General features: G+C 38.3%; 1 protein-coding gene across 3 annotated transcripts in view; it reads right to left on the minus strand.

Moving 5' to 3' along the window:
• DOCK4 (dedicator of cytokinesis 4) overlaps positions 1-23,482 on the minus strand; it is a 265,386-nt gene that overhangs the window by 114,997 nt on the left and 126,907 nt on the right. For all 3 annotated transcript variants that reach the window (XM_065695089.1, XM_065695013.1, XM_065695172.1), the window contains exons 9-12: positions 14,665-14,746; positions 13,999-14,059; positions 11,966-12,098; positions 10,363-10,451 (exon numbers count right to left, since the gene is read on the minus strand). In XM_065695089.1, coding sequence (XP_065551161.1) covers positions 10,363-10,451; positions 11,966-12,098; positions 13,999-14,059; positions 14,665-14,746 — 365 coding nt within the window. The remainder of the gene's footprint in view (positions 1-10,362; positions 10,452-11,965; positions 12,099-13,998; positions 14,060-14,664; positions 14,747-23,482) is intronic.

A 23,482-nucleotide genomic window follows, 5' to 3' on the forward strand; every position in this document is an offset into this window, starting at 1 on the left:
GCCAGTCATTCACAGTCTAGGAGGTTCCTCGAGTGCATTGATGATAATTTCTTAATGCAAATGGTGGACGTACCAACTAGGGGAGCAGCGCTGCTAGATTTAGTACTCGCCAACAAGGAGGGTTTGGTCGAAGTGGTGACGGTCAATGGCAGCCTTGGCTGCAGTGACCATGAGATGGTGGAGTTTAGGATCCTGTGTGGGAGGAATAGAATACCTAGCAAAGCCACAGTTCTGGATTTCCGAAGGGCCAACTTTGGCCTCTTCAGTCAACTGCTAAGGGAAGTCTCATGGGAAAGTGTACTAGGCAGTAAAGGGGCTCAAGATAGTTGGTTAGCATTCAAGGACCGCTTCTTCCAAGCTCAGGATCGGAGCGTCCCAATGAGTAGGAAGTCAAGTAAGGGATCTAGGAGACCGGCGTGGTTAAACAAGGAGCTGCTGGGCAAACTCAAGTGGAAAAGGAGAATCTATGGATTATGGAAGGAGGGGCTGGCCGCTTGGGAGGAATATAGGACAGTTGTTAGAGGATGTAGGGAGGCAATTAGGACAGCTAAGGCCTCCTTGGAACTCAATCTTGCTAGTCGGGTTAAAGACAATAGAAAGGGCTTCTTCAAATACATAGCAAATAAAACTAAAACAAGAGGCAATATAGGCCCACTGCTGAACGAAGTGGGTACCCTGGAGACAGAGGATATAAAGAAGGCAGAGGTGCTGAATGCCTTCTTTGCCTCTGTCTTTACTCCTGCAGACTCTCCCCGAGGGCCCCGGATTTCTATAGCCCCAGAAGGAGTCAGGACAAAGGAGGAGTTTGCTTTGGTAGATGAGGATTGGGTTAGGGATCAGCTATGCAAACTGGACATCTGTAAATCGATGGGTCCGGATGGAATGCACCCACGGGTGCTGAGGGAGCTGGCGGAGGTCATTGCTAGGCCACTTTCCATCATCTTTGGTAAGTCGTGGGAAATGGGCGAGGTGCCTGAGGATTGGCGGATGGCAAAGGTCACACCAATCTATAAGAAGGGCAAGAAGGAGGACCCGGGTAATTATAGACCGGTCAGCCTTACCTCCATCCCTGGAAAGATGATGGAACAACTTATTCTTGACTCCATCACTAGGCATATCAAGGATGAGGGGGTCATTAAGAACAGCCAACATGGTTTTATGAGGGGGAAGTCATGTATGACCAACCTTATAGCCTTCTATGAGGAAGTGACTAGGTGGAGGGATGATGGTAGAGCGGTAGATGTAGTTTTTCTTGATTTCAGTAAGGCATTTGATACTGTCTCCCACAGCATCCTCATAGATAAGCTAAGGAAGTGTGGGCTTGACGATCAAGTAGTGAGGTGGATCGAGAACTGGTTGAAAGGAAGAAGGCAGAGAGTTGTGGTCAATGGCGCAGAATCTAGCTGGAGGTCTGTGACTAGTGGAGTTCCTCAGGGGTCGGTGCTGGGACCGGTGCTGTTTAATATTTTCATCAATGACCTGGATGAGGGAACTGAGTGCACCCTCAGCAAGTTTGCTGATGACACAAAACTGGGAGGAGTGGCTGACACACCAGAGGACTGTGCTGCCATTCAGCGAGACCTGGACAGGCTGGAGAGTTGGGCGGGGAGAAACTTGATGAAATTTAACAAGGGCAAGTGTAGAGTCTTGCATCTGGGGAAGAACAACCCCATGTACCAGTACAGGTTGGGGGTTGACCTGCTGGAAAGTAGTGAAGGGGAAAGGGACCTGGGGGTCCTGGTGGATAGGAGGATGACCATGAGCCAGCAATGTGCTCTTGTGGCCAAGAAGGCAAATGGAATCTTAGGGTGCATTAGAAAGGGAGTGGTTAGTAGGTCAAGAGAGGTTCTCCTCCCCCTCTACTCAGCCTTGGTGAGGCCGCATCTGGAATATTGCGTCCAGTTCTGGGCCCCTCTGTTCAAGAAGGACAGGGAATTGCTTGAAGGAGTCCAGTGCAGAGCCACAAAGATGATTAAGGGAGTGGAACATCTCCCTTATGAGGAGAGGCTGAGGGAGCTGGGTCTCTTTAGCTTGCAAAAGAGGAGACTGAGGGGTGACCTCATCAATGTTTACAAATATGTGAAGGGTAGGTGTCAGGATGATGGAGCTAGGCTTTTTTCAGTGATATCCAGTGATAGGACAAGGGGCAATGGGTGTAAACTAGAACATAGGAAGTTCCACGTTAACATCAGGAAGAACTTCTTTACTGTAAGAGTGACAGAGCACTGGAACAGGTTGCCCAGGGGGGTTGTGGAGTCTCCTACACTGGAGATATTCAAGGCCCGCCTGGACAAGTTCCTGTGTGATGTACTGTAGGTTACCCTGCTCTTGCAGGGGGGTTGGACTAGATGATCTTTTTAGGTCCCTTCCAACCCTTGGGATTCTGTGATTCTGTGATTCTGTGATTCTGTGACCTAATCGCTCTCTACAACTACATGGAAGGAGGTTGTAGTGAGTTGGATGTTGGTCTCTTCTCCCAAGTAACAAACTAAAGGAGAGAAAAAGGCCTCAGGTTGCACTGGTGGTGGTGTTTAGATTGGATATTAGAAAAATTTTGTCACTGAAAGTGTTGTCAAGCATTGGAACAGGCTACACAGGGAAGTGGTTGACTCACCATCCCTGGATGTGTTTAAAAGATGTGTAGATGGGGCACGGTTTAGTGGTGGACTTGGTAGTGCTAGGTTAATGGTTGGATTCAATGATCTTAAAAGTCTTTTCCAGCCTAAATGATTCCATAATTCTATAATCACAATATTGGGATGAACAGCAAGTCATAGTTTCTACTGGATATAAAATGTCCCCAACAGTATTGTAACTGCACGTGTGTAATTCCTTGCTAAAACCAAGTCTTTTAGCAATACCCGATATGATGGCATGAATTTAATTTTATTAAAGCTGTCATCTCCAGCACAGTCTGTAAGTCATGCTATATGAAGGGCAGATCATTGCACCAAAAATCTGCCTTGAACTTATGATAAAGTCAGAACTTTGACAACAAAACAAGCTTGCATTGCTGTAAAAATGCAAAAAATTACATCTGACTGGTCTATAAAAGTCAGCCGCCTTCAAGGATTAATATCCTTTCCTAAAACTACCATAATTAATATTACCTGCTAGATTAGGCTACAAATTTTAGATACTTGGTTACTCCTGAATTTGAGAAAATGGCTTTATTTGTGGAACAATATCACCCATCTTGTAAAAAGTTCTTAAGTACTTTTTACTACAAGTTCTACAAATCATTGTCTAAAACTCTGCTCAAAAACTGGCTTTTTTATATGTCAAAGTTGTAATTCAGGGCCAAATGATCTTGAACAATTTATGTGCAAAATTCTTTACATAATTAATCTTTCAGCTTCAGCAATTGTTGAGAACAAAAAGAAATGCCTTGGTTTACCGTGAACTGAGTGAAGCACATATGAGCACTATTCTTATTTTAAATATATTTCAAATTGCAGCCTTCAGTGACAACTAATTCTTAAACACATCAAAATGGAATACACATTGTCACAAAATCTTGTCAAAAAATGTGACAAAGATTAAAACTGACAGATTAATAAATTGTCATAGAACTTGAGTAATTAAACAAATGCACTTGCTGTTTAAATGTTAGTCGTGTATACACAAAACACATTTCAGAGCACCACTGACATCTGTGATCCCCGCTGAGAAAAGACAAGCATCAGAAAATTTCTCTGTGATTATTCATACGCTCAGGAGTAACCTAATATTTAGGTACTTCATTCTGCTCTATCTTCTCTATTGAGAACACGTTACCACTCCTGCTCTCATTCCTCCTCTTTTTCTACCACCATTGTTCCAGTCAGTTCTCCACTGTGAGCCTGCGTCTCCTTTTTGTGGCTAACAACTATAGCTGTTCCCAGCAGGGAATGCATATTTTGTTTCCCATCTGGCATGTCTCATGATGATTCACAGGAATAAGCTCTCCTTGCAACAACTCTTGAGTGGGATAACGCTGTGAACTACTGGAGAGTAGTGTCATGCAAACAGTCACACTAATTCTTCTTCTACAGTATTTAGAAAATACTTCAAGTTACCACAGCTATGTTCCTAGAAATACCACACTCTGTAAACTTCTACTGAGCTACAGATTCCCTAATGTATTTTATCTGTTGTAGCTTTTCATCACACAAAGTGTGGAACAATAATGCTCCTCAGATACCTCACTTCATGGGACTTCTATTATTTCTCCATTACAAGGCAATTAATGCCTCTGAAAGGCTTCCCCCTTCAAGTCCAGGAATTTGTAAGCCAAAGCCTACCTTTTCTGAAACAGGTGATGAAACAAAGTGTATGGATTTCCACCTGTTTGGTTTTGTTTGGTTGGCTGTTTTTTTAATTTCTCAGTGTTCAACAGTAACCATAGAGAAAAGATAATATTAGAGTGCCAAGAGGCTGCTGAATGCAGGAAAATAGGCGTAGGAAGACATATGTTACCCCAAAGCGTATACCATCATTTGTATTCAACTACCTCCATTGTCATAGTTGTCCCAGAACTTGTGTCTTGTCAGAAGAGTTCAAACCTTGGGCTGCTCTACCTCCTGCCTTCTCTGACTGAGTCTTATACTCACTCAGCTAGAGTGAGATTTAGTGCCAACGTACACTGGGTTAAAAACTGCACATATGAGGTAACAATAGTTCCCTAAACCCAGAGATGTCTGCTTTATGAAACTCACCTTGGTCTGGTTGAATTAAAATGATAGCAGTGTAATGAAATTTGCCTTTTGAATGAGCAACCTCACTGAACTTCAAAAAAGTTAGATCCCACTTTGAAGTTGGTTCCTCTTTGAACTGGTGTTGGACCCCATAACCTCCTGAGAACCCTTCCAACCTAATTTACTGTATAATTTGATTAATAACTTTGCCCTATAAGAAGACAGTTTCTCCTTTCTCATGATGGGATTCTCGGCAAATATTTATCAACAATATGGGTTGTGAGTCCTCCATGCTTCAATCATGACATTATGCAGTTGCCCATTCATAGATCAGTTTCCTTTAGTCAGACAGCATCACCTTGGATGACCCCCTGCCCACAGGTTTTTGCACAAGTACATGGTAACAACTTTGAATTTACTACAGATAGTAAACTATTCTTTTGAAAAACCTACTTGTGAGTCTTAGTCTTTTAAAAAAATTAACAGTTTGTGGGTGACAGACTTAATCTACAAATCAAACCACAACCTGGGTTTGTCTTAGAAACAGCTTCCCAATTCACGTCTTCCCTCCACGATATTAAAAAAAATCTATGTTCCTGCCAACTACTAGATACAATAGTTTCTTTTATGCTTTGTTTTTCTTTTTATGACCTAAACTCTATGCAAGCAGATATGATTTATGTAGATTTTTCAAGAGTTGTAGTTTGACCACCTATGGAACAGCTAAAGAATTAACATGCTGGAGCCAGAAGTGGCAAGAAAAATCCCACCATCCTGAATCTGTTTACTCTAAAGCTTAAGGCCCTCCCATCAGTTAATGTAAAATTAAGTGTTTCCAGTGGAGCTGCAATGTAAGTTTGGCATTGCTACCATAGAATACACCACACTGCATTCAGTAAACATGCAATTAGGTTACATCACTCTTGTCTAGTTCATCAGAGCATTCCAAGACAACCACACAGGAAAAGACTTTCCCATTCTATTTGCTGTTTTTGTGGAATTCATGCAAGAGTCCAAAGCTACAAAGCAGCTAGATACGTTTATAATTTCTTAAACGAGTAAGTTATTCTCTGTAGGATTTGAAAGGATTTTCACCTCCTTTGCTGTAACAAGTGAAAAGCATTTGTACCCTTGTCTCAGCACTCAAGAATTTCTGTATCAGGCACATGCAGCTTTTCAGGACTCGTTATAAAGGAATCTAAATTGGCATTTACACAGAAGCTTACACATGAGAATATTAGGAACCTAAAGTAAAAAGTGGAGAAAAAAAGGAATGTTTTGCAACCCTTTAAAACTAAGATATCCAGTCTTTTTTCTCAAAGGAGGATGAAGGAAGAGGAAGTTGTAGTGCATTTTTCATCAGTTTTTTAGTATGATTTTTGTAAGATCTCTCTGTGGAGAATATTCACATGTAACACAAGAACAAGGTTTAAATCTTGCACTACAGGATTTACTAAGATGTCATGAATACAGATCACATTTGGGAAAACTGGCAGGCTTTAGGGCCACTTTCACTTTCCCCATGGCATAATGAGTATCGTCTGATAGTACACAAAGTTGAATAGTAGCTGCAGGGAAGTCTGAGAAGCCAAGTGCATGCTCATCTGGGACATGTGAGACAGACTGGAAACCCTTTTTTTCCAAATCAGAGTCTGAACTAAGACATTTTCTGTCTTTGAAGAATGTCTCAAACACTGGAGTAAATGATTTCTATGGTAAACCTGTATTTATATATTTATATTATACTCCCTTAAACAGCATGGGCACAAGAATCATAGCAATCATCCCCAGAACCTTTTTTTCAGCCTAGTGCCCAAGCAGCTCAATCTATCTCACCTGTACACTGACTGTCCCGGGTCCACCCAGCTCCCCACCCCAATCTCAACTTCAAGCAATGTCAGAAAAGAAAGTTACCTCAGCTTTATGTACCTGCAGGAAGATCGTGCGCCTAAGAAGGTACTTGGAAGATGCTATTAGTGTTTAAGTAGGGATTACGGTAAGAACCATCACTGTTTAACTATGTAACTTGTTCATAGTAATAAATAAGTAATTTTTGTGGACAAGAACCCTCTACCTTCAGAGCCCAAAGGACTGCTACAACCACAACACTTAAAGCACTGCACCAATTAGTTGAGTCTTTTCATTATCATGTACTAAATAAAAAAAATACATTTCAACTCTTGAAAGTGTAAAGAATGGGGCGGGGGAGGAAGAAAGGAAATAGTGCTATAAGCAAGAATAGAATATAAAGTTGAACATGACAAAATCTTACTAAAAATTGTAAGTAAGTAATCCATGATGCTGCATAAGTATGTACAAATGGAGTAGCATTCACAATTATCTTTATTTATTTTTTTATAGAACCATGTTTAATGATGACCAGATTTGGCTTTGTTCTCTTGCTCCTCACCCTAAAATGCACTTCAAACCATTTTAAAAATCAACAGGTTCATGGCACAGTAATTCTGTGGGCAAATGAAGCAGCTATTTTATGATCAATCACAGTTTACAAAGCAGTTTACTGTAGTCCCAAGAAAGGTCCAGAGTACAGTTTCACAGTCACATACAAAGAATAAGATCTGCAACTATGACCCACACTGCAAACCCTACAAGGAGATTTTGACACTTAGCAGCCTAAGCTTTGATATAAAAAGCAATGACTTCGGCTAGGCTTCACTCTAAAATTTACCATAATGCGATAAAGGATGATTTTATATGGTTTGAGAGAAGCCAGTAACTGTTTTCTCTATCTGTAGTATGAATTTCACTGCACTCTGTTCCTACAGATACAGAAATAGAAATGTGTTATTTTCCATGTAAGACTGATGTAATTAGATGTGATCTCTATGCAGGAATAATATTTTTTCCACAGATTTTTTTTCATTTTAAAATGAAGTAACTGGCTTCTAATTCTAAGAAAAAATATTATAGGAAAAATAGTTTTTATAGCCAGCTCCACTGCAGATATTAGTGAAACCTATTTATTCTACAAATATGACAAACTCGATGTAAGAAATAACAGCGCTACTAAATGCAGGAAATGCTATACAATTTGGCTCTTGCATTTACGTTTTGATCTCCTACACTAGACGATGGGGTGTTTCCAGTAAGCTAATACCTGACATGAGCTGCAAAGACTAGTGGTACATGGTAATTTGATCCACTACCTGCTACTCCAGCCTCTGGAAATTCATGCAGAAAACACATTCCAGTTTCCAGTCCAGCAAACGGTGCTAAATTATCCATGAGACTGAGCCCTCTCATTCCTCATTCCACTAACAGGAAAGGGGATGAACAACTGTCCCCTGATCCTTTGAGGGCCATGTTATCAATTCACCTTGATTTGATCTTTTTTAGACACAAGCTGAGAATAAGATTCAAGATGATTCTGTACCTAAGAGCTGTCATGAGTTGAAGTAGAAAAAGTACTTTTTGTGGAAGTGGAGGTTTGAAAGCTAAATACAAATGCTATTGTCTGGCAATATGTATTTCACATGAAAGATGCTTAAAGTACATTTTGAGTTCCTTTTAGATTTCCCCAGGAAACTGAGAGAATTGTTTTTTCTGAGGAATATTTTGAATTATATATTTCAGCAGTGGAAGACAGGAATTTTAGGAAACTAAAGACTTTGCGTGAAAATCTCCTGAGCTGAAAGAAACTGTACAGGACAGAATGTGAAGAGGAAACAAGCCTAGAGGACAGACAATAGTTTGAAGCATCTTTGCTATTGTGTGTTTACAGTGTTTTCTTTATCGTGTCTTTTTAAGGTGATTTGAAAAGGGCAAGTGCAATATAAACTGAAAATTCAAGTTTTCCTACATTTGGCTCACACCAGCAATGTTTCCCAAAAGAGAGAAAAGACCCATGTCTCCTATAATGTAAGATTTTTTCGGTTTTTAACAACTATAGGGTGGCAGACAAGGCTAATGAGGCTTCAGAATGAGCCATCCAATACTATTACAGGAAAAGACAGCAAAGGAAAAATAAAAAGTAGTGTAACAACAATATTTTCCATGAGGTGTCAGCAGAAGTATCTGAACGCATTGCTAAAGCCTTGTAAGCATTTTTTCAGGCTGTAAGTAGTCACAGAGGAACAAATGTCACGTGTGCAATGTAAATAACCTTTCATAGTTCATCTTTTAGATGCTCAGTGCTCCAACTGACTTTACTGCTCACTTCCTCCTTCCCTCTCCAACCTTCACATGCACTACTCGAATTCTGTGCTGCTCTTGTCTCTTTGCTTCCCTCCGCTAGACAGCCCTTTACAAAATGTAACTGATGTTCAGTTTGTTAGCTTTAGCTACCAGTCCCCTGTAACCTGGAAAAAAAAACTCGTCCCACATGTCTTTCATGTTGAATATTCACATAATTAAAGAGTATTCAAATTTATCCAATGTCTCCTAGGACCACTGAGTATTTAATGGTGAACTTTCATTTCAGGAGAATGAAATAGGATGAGCGATGGATGTATCACAGAGTAAGCAGGTATTGCATGGACAGTCAGAATAACCAAGAATAAGTTGCTCTTCGTGAATAAGGTTGACAGATTTATGAAGCAGAACATGATACTTAGTAATGTCCTTTTGTATTTTCACTACATGATTTTTATATTTATTGTCCAGTAAGATGCACGATACTCTAAACCTTAAATATATGTATAAATGTGGCTAGATTCTATATGAGAAAATGACAGGATTAGAAAGGGTTAAATAAATAACTTCAGTCTTGATAAATAGCACGAACATTTATGTGCTTCCTGGTTATCCACTAAAGACTGTTGAACATACATTTTCAAGATAATCATTATGCTTGAAAACAAATTAAAGAAGCATGAAGTCTGCTACATGGAAGGGATTACAATTACAGTACAACTTGGAAAATGAGTTCATATGAGATTTTTCCATAGCTATATTTCAACTAGGTAACATTTCACAGGTACAAAACCATATTTTAATACAAGGCAAATAGACTCATAAGCTTCCATTTCAGGCTTCATTTCAAGTTTGACTGCATTCCTGGATAAGAGCATTCAGAAGTTAGCAAATGGGTACCACAAAAAAATAAAAAGAATAAAAGAAAAAAAAAACCAACAAATTCAGCATCTTCTATGGGTCAAACCTCAGCTTACAACAACAAAGGTCATTTGTCTCCCATTTCTTAAGTCTCACACTTGAATTTATTTTGATGGCAGTTACAGTAACGTATGGCTGACTGTGGAGGACTATTGGTTAAGTTCTTAAATATCAACTCTGCATCTTGATCAGCTGGAATGCAGAGCTACCAGTAAATGCAGAGATTGCACAGGTAGCTCCCAGTTCATTTTCTTCTGAAGTTTAACATACAACACCAATGGCAAATTTTATAATCTTGATGAAAATGTGAAGCAGAAATGTGAAGCTACATGGATCAATAAATTGATCAATCCTGCATGTGAACAGATCCCACAGCAAACAGTAGCTCCCCAGCACAGAATAAAAGTTTATATTACATAGTTACTTGAAAAAAATCAGTTATTTCCTTCTTAAATGTGCACACGAATGGCAGCATCACATATTTTCCTCTGAGTATTTTTCTCTATGTGAGAAAATATTTAATTCATAGACAAGTCATTCTAAAATAGAGCCACTTCAGCTGCAAACTAAGAAAACCCTAAGAATGCCAACAGAATTACATCCACTTACTCACCTGCATTGGAGCCTGTCAAGTTGTAACGTGCGTTCAGCTTTTTAATGATATTTTCATGGATCTGATACCAGTCACTCTCTGTGTTGCACCTAGAAAAATGATAACTTTCGTAACTCTGAAACAGGAACACAAGTTTTTCAAACCAGCTTCACCACCTATCTCTAAACAAAGCCTCTTTTGTTCATAAAACTAGTAACACAATAGGAGCTAATAAAGCCTGTCTCAATAGAGAGTGCTCTTACCATTTGACAAAGGCACCCTAGAAATATCTGCTTCATGTCACAAAGGGTGAGAGAAAGATATGAGCAATTATGCTCAGGAACTCAGCCATGACCAAGTTCATCATCTGTATAGATCTAACCTTCATGTCTAAACCACACAGAAATCTATCCTGTGACACTCAGGAGGAGACACAGGACTCAGAGCCAGTCTTAGCAGACAGAAAAATCTGTGCTGTACACTCCAAAATTACTAAAAACAGGATGTGATCTTCAGGAGGTAGCCACTGAAAGAGCAAATGGCATTTCAGTATACATGTAGAAAATAACTGCTTTTCCATAAGGAAAAACTGACCATGTTCTAATGATCATTTTTCATGGGTTAGACTAGAGTTAGTCTTAGCATCAAGTCTGGTTTTGAGTGACATTTCTTCCTCCATTGTTTTTGTCAGTTTAAAACAAACAGGCAAGATTGAAAAGAAAAAAATAGAATATCATAGGCAGAAAAGTCTAACTATTTGTTAACTAATAGCAAGCACTTATTTGACTTTAATGTCCTGGCAGTCTATAAAAAGAGCCAGCCCACATGCCCACTGTCACACTAAATTACTTTTCTGCAGCTCTTGATTCCAGCAGCTCTAATTCAGCACAGAGGTATACAGAGGAGAGGAGAAAGGCTACCTTGAAGAATTCTGTGCCTTCAAGGTTTGAGTGCTAACCCTAGGAGGGGCAGAACTTTAGTCATGTACATGACAATATGTGCCCCAGTTCTACATACTTAGAATAGACCACTCCAAGAAACAGTTCCTACTATAATGTTGAAGATCAGCAGGAAATTGCAGGCACTGTGATGCTACAACCAGACAAATTGAACTTTTTCCCAATTACTATCAGCTATTCATTTTAAAATCTGTTTTTGATTTTTCACTCTCCAGCACTCACTGCTTTATACACCTTTGTTATTCCCATGATATAATTGCTTTGTTTCACAAAAAGATACTCTGCCTACTTTCTTGTGTAGTTATAAAGTACCTCCACTGGCTGCCTAGGCAGCACAAGGAATTTTAAAAAGTCCTAAAAGCACTTCTTGTTGCTATAAAAAGAGAGCTCCAGAAATTCTTACAGGGATGCGAAAAATGCTGAAACATGCACAGGGATCTAAAAGGATGTGTTTATAAAGTGGGATAATATTAAAGGGTACATCTGTAGAACTAACCAAAATTTCCAAACTGTGACCAAAAAAATGCCACAAATTAGCTACTATACTTTTTTTTGGACCGGGCAAGGAGCTACAGCCATTTCTTTGCACCACATTTAACACCATTGCTTCTGATGCAAACTGACTTTAAGTAACTTACAAAAATAAAGAAAAAAGCATTCCTTACATGTATACTTTTAAGATGAGGTCATCCTTTGAATCTCCTGCCAGCAAATCTGCAATACTGAGGACTGCACAGCCAAAGGGCCGTCTATATTGTACGTTGCAGGCATTTTTCTTTTCTCCAGCTCCCATTCGTCCTGCCAAACAAAATACATATTTGATGCATAATGCATGGAACTGTCTCTCTTAAAAACACAAAAAGGACACAGACAGCAATCCAGCTCAGTATGGTGAAAGGCCTGAGTAGATGATGTCAAGTGTACTCACTGCAAAACTGGTCTGTCTTTATACTGTGTTAGGATAGCAACTGGTACAAGAAGTCCACTAAATATGTGGTGATCTTGAAAGGCCTCAGACCAGAGGTACTGCTCACCCTCTCATGACCTCCACTCAACAAACACTTTTCTGATAGCCAGTGATAGCAAACTCATGACATCAGCAAATCTAATTTAGAGTTCAGACATGACAGAGTGTTCAACATTTTCTTATTGAAGAATTATTTTACTGTGTTTGCTGCTAACCATGATTTACAAGAGAGGTGTTGTGATGGAGCCACTACAATTTAATAATCAAATGCTGCTTCCAAAGAGGCAACTGGCTAGCAAGGGGATAATCGACCAGCTGCAGAAAAATGAAGTAGAGATGGAACACAGGGAGGAAAGATGACAAAGGGCAGAAGAGCAATTTATGATAAGGAAAGAAAGAAGGCAGCCAAGGAAAAGAGATTTGAAACAAAATATTTTTCCTAGCCTTTTCTATTTGATTTAAATATAACGGATCAATCTTTCCACTGTGTTCCTGGCATTTGAAACTGCTCTTTCTAAGCATTTTATTCAATTGTGCACAGGCAGCTATATATCTTTCCCAAGTCTTAATTTCTGACAAGAAAAGCCTGTGGTTGCAGTCACTGCAGGGCAATGCCTCCTCCAAATATTCCTCTGCATCATAGCAGCTAGAAGAGTAATTGTTAATTTTCACACTATGCAGCATACAAATCTTATTTAAAATTCTTAATATTTCAGTGGTTCATTTATAAACTTGACGGAGAGTATATATGAAAACTACACAATGTGAAAAATTCCAGACCTTATTCTTCTTTAGAGCATTTATCTTTACAAAATATACTTACATCAGAGTTTATTATACCTTTTCCCAATCCTTGCCAATAAAACCAAAACCCAGTATTTTGATATTCTGTTGAAACACTAAACCAGCATGAAAATGCCAGGAAAAATTATTCCTCAAAGCCATAAAATAGTGTTTACTTTGTAACAAGTTGTTTCTGAACTCAGCACAAATTAAAGCAACTATATCTCAAACCAGAATATCTTTAAAAAAGGAAGAAAAGTTATACTTAGTACTACACTGATGCAACTAAAGACAGTTTCAAAGAAAAGAGTATAGCTAAGAGGTCAGAAGCAGACACTAAGATTATTGTTTCACATCAGTACAGCCCAGAGGATAACTTCTTAAAATAAACACCTAACACAAATGTACACTTCTCTTCTGCTTTGTTCTAGAAGACTGGGTATCTGTCTGTAGCATCAGGGATTAAAATTACTGAGACTTTCTCCTGATTTTTAAAGAGGTCAAGTTGAAGACAAAATTAATTTGAACAATTTCAGATATGCATCAGATGCTAGGTACTAATTAGGTACATTAAATTTCCAGGCAAGTTTTTCTGTGAACAAAGGATGCTTGAAATTACTCTCTTTGGAACAAGAATGGGCTCCCCAGTGACAACTTCATCATCTTAAAACAGTTCTTTTTTGACACTTTCATTTTGTTATGTGACAGTATCGAAATATCCTGCATCTAACCTCAGTTATCATTACACTTGAAAAATAGCACAAAAAAAAAATGCTTAGTAATCAAAAGCATTTTTTCCATCAAAAACCAGGCATTCTTTTTTTCCCAAAAAAAAAGTATTTAAAGGCCTTACTAATCTAACAAATCCCAGAGATGATCCCACACAGTTTTTCTTTATTTATTGTCATGACTAAAAAATTTAAGATTTCTACTCACAATTATACCTACCTATTCGGATAATGTGCACAGTGATATAGATGTCCTTCCTGAGTTCACTGCTACCCAAATCCTGCGGAAGATCAGAACCTCATTATTTCTGAATCAAGATTAAAATGTGACATTTAAAGAGATCTTTACGCACTGCTTTTACTGCCAGTGAAAGTGATAAACGAACAGCATTAAGAAATCATCCCTTTAACACTTTAAATTGGTGGTCATGCACACAAACCAACTGTCTTAAAATATCATGGGCTAGAATATGTTGTAATGCAGCAAAATCAGTGGGAGCATACAGAAGACTTACTGTGTATCTTGAACAGTAGCAATGCATTTGTACAATTCCAAGTAAGATTCAGTAAAGAAAGTAAGAATGTGAGAGTGGTGCACATTCTAAAAAAAAGTGTAAAAAAAGCACGTGGAGAAAAACTAACTGGTCCTTCTTAAAGGAAGGACTGGTATGTACACCCACATTGAAGTTTAAATGAGTATGAGTGTCCACCTATTGCCAGAAAACATTCAAGTTGAGGGTTCAGCAATATATTTCAACCAGCATTTACAGATGATGCTCATAACACTGTACAAGCTTAGGGAGCAGTTCTGAGTCACCCAGAGAATAACAATTTAATTCAACTTCTATTTTCAATATGACAAAGATTGAGAATAGGAAGAACTTACCACAAAGAGAGAACAGTGCCTTTCGGGCTTTTCTGGACATTTTGGCAAACCATTTCTATTCAGTCTTAAAAAAAACCTTTCACTGTAAGAAAACAAATATGACAGATATGTTGAACAACACTTCTGCAAAGTACATTTCATTTGGATCTTAATTCCAGATGCAACCTTCCTCAAGATATAAAAGAATGGAACATTTCCTCTTTAAAAGTTTGAGCGTTATCAATGAAAATAGGGAAAGACTAGTGAAGGGTGGTGATTTACTTCATCACCTAACAAAATTACTAAAAGTTTAATATAAAATAGAATACTGATTGTTATTTGGAAGAATGATATTGTATACCCTAGCACACAGAGAAACACAAGCAATATAATCCATTTATCCTAGAACCAAAATTAGATGTGTAGTATGTTCGTGTTGATTCTTGCTAAACAAATGTCAGCATTGCCATGCTTGTATTCAACCAACATTCTTTTTCATAGATGGGAAGATAATCCTAAGGGACATTTTTCCTACTTAATCCTATCAAAAATACCACTAGAGTGCATTGACATTAGTAGTCTTGTAAAATTCATGGAAGCTCCATTAGAGCAAATTTCATTTTCAGAATTCTGTTTTGTAATCTACTGTGGAGTGTTAAATGAGGTAAGTACTAATATTGCTATAAGGGAGATACAGAGAATTCTTATTTCAGGATAGAATAGGGTATAATACCCCACTGAAAGAGAAACTACTTTTTGAAACATTCCTATTTGATAGTAGGTCCATTATGAATAACCTCTGAGCAGATTTGGCAATACATGCATGGGAAGTTTATGAAAAAAAAAAACCAACCAACCCAATCCCAAAACAAAAACAAAGCAAACTTTCCATGCTTTGGATAATTTTCTCCAAGATACAGCTTCATAGGAAATGTAATAGTCATATTTCTGCAGTCAAAGATTTGGAAAATGGGAAAAGCAAAGAAGCCAGAAGTGTTATTACATATGTTTCTCTTCACCCTTTCAGTGGTCAGACATTTGAGCCTGGATGCTCTGTGATGTTCAAATGAGAAGCAAAACTTCAAAGTGCAACTAGTTTTTTCTCAGCTGTATCCACCTCTTCTTATCCAGAGGCTAAACATGGTTTACCACTGTTCTGTATCATCCACAGCTTTTTTAAATGCAGTTGGAAAATCACTAGGAATATGTTGGATAAGATTCAAGCCAACAGAGACTAATTAAATCTTCATTACACCAACATTTGCCTTGTAGAAAATCTGCATCGATCATTTATGGAATCAGTCATTCACATTGAAAGGGACCTCAAAAGGCCTCAGAGTCCAACCTCCTGCTCAATGCAGGGTCAGGTATAAGGTCAGATTAGCTTGCTCAGAGCTTTAGCCAGCTGGGTCTTGAAAACCTGCAGTTACAGAGACCACACAGCCACTCTTGGAAAAAAACATTCTAGTGTCTAACTGTCGTCAATTTTCTCTTTATATCCAGATGGACTTTCTCCTATTTTGATTTATATATGTTATCTCTCATTACCCCACCATGCACCATTGTTGTTAATGATCTTGCAGGTACACACAGGTGACTTAGCTACCCTCAAAACTGCTTCTTCTCCAGCCTGAACAAGCCCTACTCCCCCAGCCTGGCCTCTCAGAGCTCATGCACAGTGTGAGGCCTTCTGTTGCCTTACTTCAGTTCATTAATATCAGTCTTGCACTGGAGAACCTACAACAGGCATGTTCTAACCAATGCCAAGCAAGGGTTTACAGCCTCCCTTAAACAACTGGCTATGATCTTGTTGACACAGCCTAAGATGCTGTTACCCCCACAAGCATGTTTCTTAAGAGCTAGGCTTGAGGAATGCTTAATTTTTTTTTAAATGTGCCAGCTATCCAGGCTGAACCTACAAACACTTATACTTTTTCATTGTGGTTATTTGAAAACATTTGTGCAATCCTCAGCTATGCAGCTTTTTGATCAGACAGCATAAAAGGCAGAACCTAAGAACAGTAGAGCTGAACTCAAATACCTCAAAGTGCATGAAACACTACTTTCTCAGAAACTGTGTTTTATGACACAGCCAACTTCTGCAGCTTAGGTCTCCATGGAAACTTTAAAATTGAGTTTTAAAGACTGTTTATGTGAGTATATTTTTTACAGGGAAACAAGCTGGTATTTTGATGTTAATGTAAAAATGGTTTTCAAAATAATTCTTACCTTCCATTTAGATTTAGCTCATTTGCAGTCTTGGAAAATACAGTAAAAATTGGAGGGCTTTTGTTTACAGGTCTTACAGATTTATTGTACATTGAGCAAGAACTAATATCTATATTACCAAAGTAGCTAAAGGTTTAGGACTCCATTATGTTGGGAATTGTGCAAAACTGAACAAAAAGAACAAAAGAACTGAAGCCTGCAGTGCACTGGCATGCCAAATAGAAGTTTGGCTGATACAAGGTTATTCTGCATTTCACCACCTTATCTTCAGTCTGTAGAACTACTTAAGAGTAATACATGTGTACTCACTACCATTTTTGTCTTTAAAGCAATCACTAGACCTGCGGGTTCAAAATAAAATGCCATTCAACAAGAAACTGTCCTGCTGTGGATAATGTATCTTCATAGTTTACCTGTGAACTGGCAAATACTGAATTTGACTAGGAGCGTATTATGCATTTATTTAAGATTGCATTCTGAAAAAACAAAGGCACATCTTTTGAAAGCCTCTTACTCACTATCTACTATGATATAAAATTTTTCAAGCTCTGCTTATACTCATAGATCATGAGATTATTATTCTCAACACAATTAAAAGCCAAGGACTTTTGTCATGCCACAAAGAAATGCACTGATTGCACATGTAATGGTTATGCAGATCTAATTTCCTCATTTGAATTTGAAATTTTGTTTGACTGAAGCACAGGGCCCAGTGGCGATAAAAACCACAAACTGAAAACAACAAACACAAAAGGCAAAAACCTTAACACTTGTTCAGTGCTTCTGTTTTCCTGAAACATATCACAATACCACTGAATGTATCACTGAACATTGCCAGGGAGCAAATGCAAGCAGTCAGACTTTTGAGATTATGAGAAAAAAATGGCAATGTTTTATCAAAGTACAGAGAGCATGTGCATTTATACACCATTTCTGGTGGATTTCTATACAGGCAAACAGGTTAGAAAACAGTTGAGGAAAGTAAACAGCTTTCCTAAAACAAAATAGACAGAATTCCCAAGATATGAAAGCTTGGCTTCAAACAGCAGCAAAAACTCCAGAGGGTTAAATCTAGCTCTAGTATCCTACTGCACAGCAGGTACATACATGCATATATGGCAAACACGCACAGCAATTCCCCAAAGCAGAAATATATTTCTTTCGTATTAAGAAGATTTTATTCTAGTTTAGACTACAATGATTTTTTTATGAGCACCAATCTTACCACTTAAACGTGCTGTACACATCTAAACTCCGCTGTCTTCCCACTGAAAATAAGGAAATAACTAATGCCAGAGAGATTAATTTAAGAAGGTCAACAAGGGATTTTTGTACTGTAACATCCCGTGTATTAGTGAAGTAACAATGTGTTCCAAATCTGCAGGCTTAACGCATGCATTTGAAAGAAATGCAGCCACAGACTGTTCTATTTTCATAAGTGACCCCTATTTCCTTAGTATCAGCAAGAAAATGTTACCAGTCACATCTTACCAGTCTAAGACAGATTGCTTGTTCCATGATTTATAAACACACTATCAGAAAAAAAGAACCAGCCAGATTTATACCACACGGCAAATTCGTGTGGTAAAACAATGTCATTAAATAGCCATAGTTCTTCATACAGCTTCATTTTCAGACATCTTTACAAATACTCTCTACTTAAATATACATTACAGTGATTTCTAAAGCAAATAGGAGAGATAACAAGAGAATACTGCCACATAATTCACCAGCTCAAATTTATCACATACCAGAATACCATTAATGGACATTCATTAAGAACTTGAATCTGGTTTGACTTCATTCACAGCTAAAGGCTCGTTGACTTCATAAAACCAAGGTTAGATGCGAAATGTTATCCTCATACTCAGTGGTGAAATGCAGAGAAATGTGGTACAACATGTCATAAGTTAGTGGAGTGAAGATAATAAAGCCTTGAAAGTATCTTTGTCATCAGAGGATAACTGATAAATGTGCCAACATGTCTTAGCAGTACAAGCTGTTCCACAGTAAGTCAGTACCTGTATTTTATCTCTGCTATGCCCTTACAAAAACCATATCCAAATTTCTAACTGTAAGATAAGTGCAATGAGCAAAGGGGGAGAGAAAAGGCAGAACGAGTACTATAAAAATAAGATGTCAGCCAATCAGATCAGATCAAAGATCAAAGCATTAACACTAACAAAAATAAATCAAACAAGACAATTTTACAATGATGTAGCGATTATCTGCAAGCTGACAACATGAAGGGAGAAGAAGAAAACCATTTTCAAACACTAGCTTTATGCTGTGAAGCCAAATTCCCCTTTGTTAGCTCTACAGTTAATAAGTTAAAAAGGAAAGGGGAAAGCAGAAAGAGAGATGGGAGGGAGTTAAACTAAAATAGATGTATATAGCTACATCAAGCTCCTGCTCTCATCTTCTATCTATTAATTGATGACAGCCTTGAAGAAACCCATTTTTATGACACATTTTTAGATATTTGCACCTTTATATTAAGAGAAAGGTAGCACCACACATTTCTTGAAGAGTTAGGAAGTGCTAATCGTACATCATTTCTTGTGAGCCAAGGGAAGACAACACAGCTTTAAAAGACAGCATACTGGAATCTATCAGCAGGTATGTGCAACTAAAGAAACAACATAGACCAGAAGCTCTCACTAATAGGGGGCTATGTCTGCCACTAAGGATAAACATTTTGCAGAGCAGCATTATCAGTGCACAGACCTACAGATCCTTTAAGCTGAATTAGTCTTGATTGTTATCCTAGTCACTGACTGAGGTAACAGCATGGATACAAGCAGATTTGCTGTATCTTTTCCCAAAGATGGAAATTAAACTTGAAGAGAATAGGAGTTATTGGTAAAAGCGAAGGGAAACAACAGCATCTAAGAAAATTCCCCTCCTTCCAACAGCACCTGGGCTCCTACACATTCATCACCACCTGGGGATTTACAAACAGCAAGGCTGCTTTTTTGTGCTGACACTAGCATGTCTTTTGCTGGTAGCCAGCATGACTGCAAAGTGTTGTCAGCAAGACAATCTGTAAACCTACTGGTGGTGAATGTATCTCTTCACTATCTAAATCTGTCACAAACATGTCATGGCTGGTGCACATACCCCTATTCTAACACTGCACTCTTCTCTGAATGTAACTAATTGTGTAAGCTCCACCAGAAATGTCACCTCCTGCAGTGCTTTCATCACTGGAATAAAAAACAATTATTTCTCCCACTACTTTTCAATATTTACAATACAAACAATAACAAAGTTATTTGTTGATGCAGATGAAACCTGATCAATACCACAGGTTCCTCTTGCTTGGCCTGGTCTGTCTGCTTTAAAAAAGCACCTATCTACACAAGATCAGATCAAAGACCTAAATTAGCTAGCACCCTTATTTCAACCATCACAAGCAGAAGATACTTGAGAAAGAATCTTCAAACAGTAGATAGCTAGGTATATTTGTTTCACTGAATATGGATACATCATGAAATACACCTGGTTTCTAACACACCTGGTAATAACCCCTCTGCACTTGTTTATTTGAGAGCATATGACAGATATGATTAAAACCAGGCTCTGTTTCCCCATAAAATACAAACACAAACCCTTTCAAAAGCGTTTTCTTGCTAGCCTATGCTTGTGCATTTTTAAAGAAGCTTATTCCTACCATATCTACCTCATTTTACTTATCCACAAATGTAGTTAATTTTGCAGTAAAGTCACATGCAGCAGCTCCTGCACAACTGCTGAATAGGAAAGTCTAGGCAGTCAGGCCAATGCAAACAGACTTGCTAAAATGCCAACTCCTCAAAAAATACTTGGAATACTTACCCCAAAATAAAATGTTATTATCCTTAAACACTAACCATTCTTGAATAGCAAGAGCGATTTATCAAAAATGTCTCATTAATAACCGCAAAGTACACAGCATTACACAAATTCAGCTTAAGTGAATGAGTTGTAAAAATGTGGTTTAACCCCAGCTGGCAACTAAGCCCGGTGGATGGTGAGAGAATCAGAAAAGCAAAAGCGAGAAAACTCATTCATTGAGATAAACACAGTTTAACAGGTAATGTAAAAGCTGTGCACACAAGCAAAGCAAAACAAGGAATTAATTCACCACTTCCCATCAGCGGGCAGGTGTTCAGCCATCTCTAGGACAGCAGGGCTCCATCACACTTATTGGTTACTTGGGGAGAGAAATGCTATCACCCTGAGCAGCTCCCTTTCCTTTTTCCCTCAGCATATGTCATACGGCACAGAACATCCCTTTGGTCAGTTGAGGTCAGCTGTCCTGACTGTGTCCCCTCTCAACTTGCACACCCGCGGCCTGCTCACTGGTGGGGTGCTGTGAGAGGCAGAAAAGGCCTTGACACTGTGAAAGCACTGCTCAGCAGTAATTAAAACATCCCTGTGTTATCAACACTGATTTCAGCACAAATCAAAACCATAGCTCCCTACTAGCAGCTATAAAGAACATTAACACTATCCCAGCCAAAACCAGGACAAAAAGGAGTATTATTAAAGATTCTAGAACCTTTTAAAGCCGGACAAACCCTTTTGGTCATCTGGCATTGAAGAGCAATATAAATCTGTAGAAAAGACATTTACTACTACAGAAACTACCACAAGGCCAAAACATTTGTCAGAGAGATGCAGCTGTGCCAAGCATTCTTTCCATGCACATTCTTCCCACTACATAAATCATGTCTGCCTATACTATTGCTGTTGATAAGTATGTAAAACTGAGCTACTAAAAATTATTGTGAGGGATAACTAAAATGTATTTTTCCTATTGTTATCTGAAAGCTATATAAATAAATAAATATTAATACATACAAAGGAGAGAGCATACAGATCTCATTGTTCGCATTATGCTCCTGTGAAGAGTTTCTAAACCCAGAACAGTCTTCAAGTCAAAACCAGACTCAGAAAAAGAGAAAAAAAACAAACCAATTCCTCACACCATAAGGTAAGCAGCCTGAATGCTCATGGGGTACCTAAAGAGGCTCCAGTTCCAACATTTGATTACTGTATATTGAGTACTTTATGGGTCAGGCTATTAGTTACAGATATCATTTATATGATATATATATCATTGACTATATCATTTACTCTACTTCTGGAGCTGGTTTGCTGTGTAAAACAACAAATTACAATGTAATTAATAGGGCACACGGACTGGGCCAGCGCTTTAGTGGTCTCCTCTGGTGTGGAGGAACGCCCCAGCAGGCAATTCGAGTCAGTATTCTCAAGCAAAAAGTATTACTCACTTGAGGCACATCCTTCACATTTCCAGTCTGACTGGGACCAAGAAACAACTTTTTAGCTAATCTCCTCTGACTACACCTACTGATTTTTTTTTCATCTGGGATCCAAGCAGAGGAAAAGCCCTATGATTTTTACTACTTCACTACTCCTGCCAAGAAAAGGCTGACTGACTATGTGTCCTGACTATATTCCTGAACATAGGAATTTTTTTTGCTCACAATGAATCACGGGAAAAAATTAGACACATTTTGTGAAAGCATGCTTTTGAAGTTCCTGGAGCTTCAGGCTTCTCTTTTAAGCTGGTTTTTATAACCCAGTATTTACCTCCAGTTACAATCACACCTAATACATTCTTGTTCACAAGGGCAATCTACCATGTCTTAAACAAAGGCAATAACAAAATAATTAAGCTTGCTTATATATTGAATGCATATATATCTCAGTATAAAGGATAATTTATTTTATTTTAAATTGGCAACCACATTCATAAATACCTATACCAAATCACCTACCTAAAGAGGTATTTTTATTCCAAATGCTTAAAGGACTCTTAATAGACCAGTGTCTGTTCTCTTGCCCAGGTGACCTTTGTTTCCTTCTAGGTGTTTCAACCCTCCTGCTAAAATCAGGCTTATCTCCTCACCGAGCATGAAGTAAATAAAATCAGGCTGCTTTTGGTTTATCGTGTTTCTGAAGAGAGACCTAACAGGGTAATAAGTGACTAAACTAGAATAGAGGAGTCTTAAAGGAGTCTGCTAGCCAGGGAAACCAAGATGTTTCATATCTCCTGCATCTATAAGGTATATATATGCATTGATTTCCTATAATTCACTGTAGCACAGTTCTAATACTTTGCAAGAGGAAACATTTTTGTGCATGTTGCACACGAAATTGAAAATAACACTGAGCTACCCTATGCTGTGGTCCCATAAAAGCACAGATTATGCTTTTGTGGAACTACTATAAAGGAAAAGTAGCCCTGAGCTAGTTTACTGCTTCTGGGTCCCACGGGTTGCTCTACCAGAAACCCTGCTAGCTCCTTTAGTTCAACTCCATGCCTTCTTTGGATCCCAGACTACTTCAACACAAAAAGCATCCATAGATAATGAGGAGATATCTGAATAATAATTTCCAAGGAACAGTATTAATGAAGTAAAGGTTATACATATTACAATACAGTATTTTAAGGGGAAAAGGCAGAGAAGCCTATCACCTAATGATAGAGTAAAAATTATAAGAAGCGCCTAGACTGTGGGCAGCATGTGATCTAGAACTGTAATGAGCACACTACTTTGTACTACGCTTTTTCTTTACAAAAATTCTGTTGCAGAAA

Source organism: Lathamus discolor, chromosome 1 (genome assembly GCF_037157495.1).
Source record: "Lathamus discolor isolate bLatDis1 chromosome 1, bLatDis1.hap1, whole genome shotgun sequence".
Taxonomy (NCBI): domain Eukaryota; kingdom Metazoa; phylum Chordata; class Aves; order Psittaciformes; family Psittacidae; genus Lathamus; species Lathamus discolor.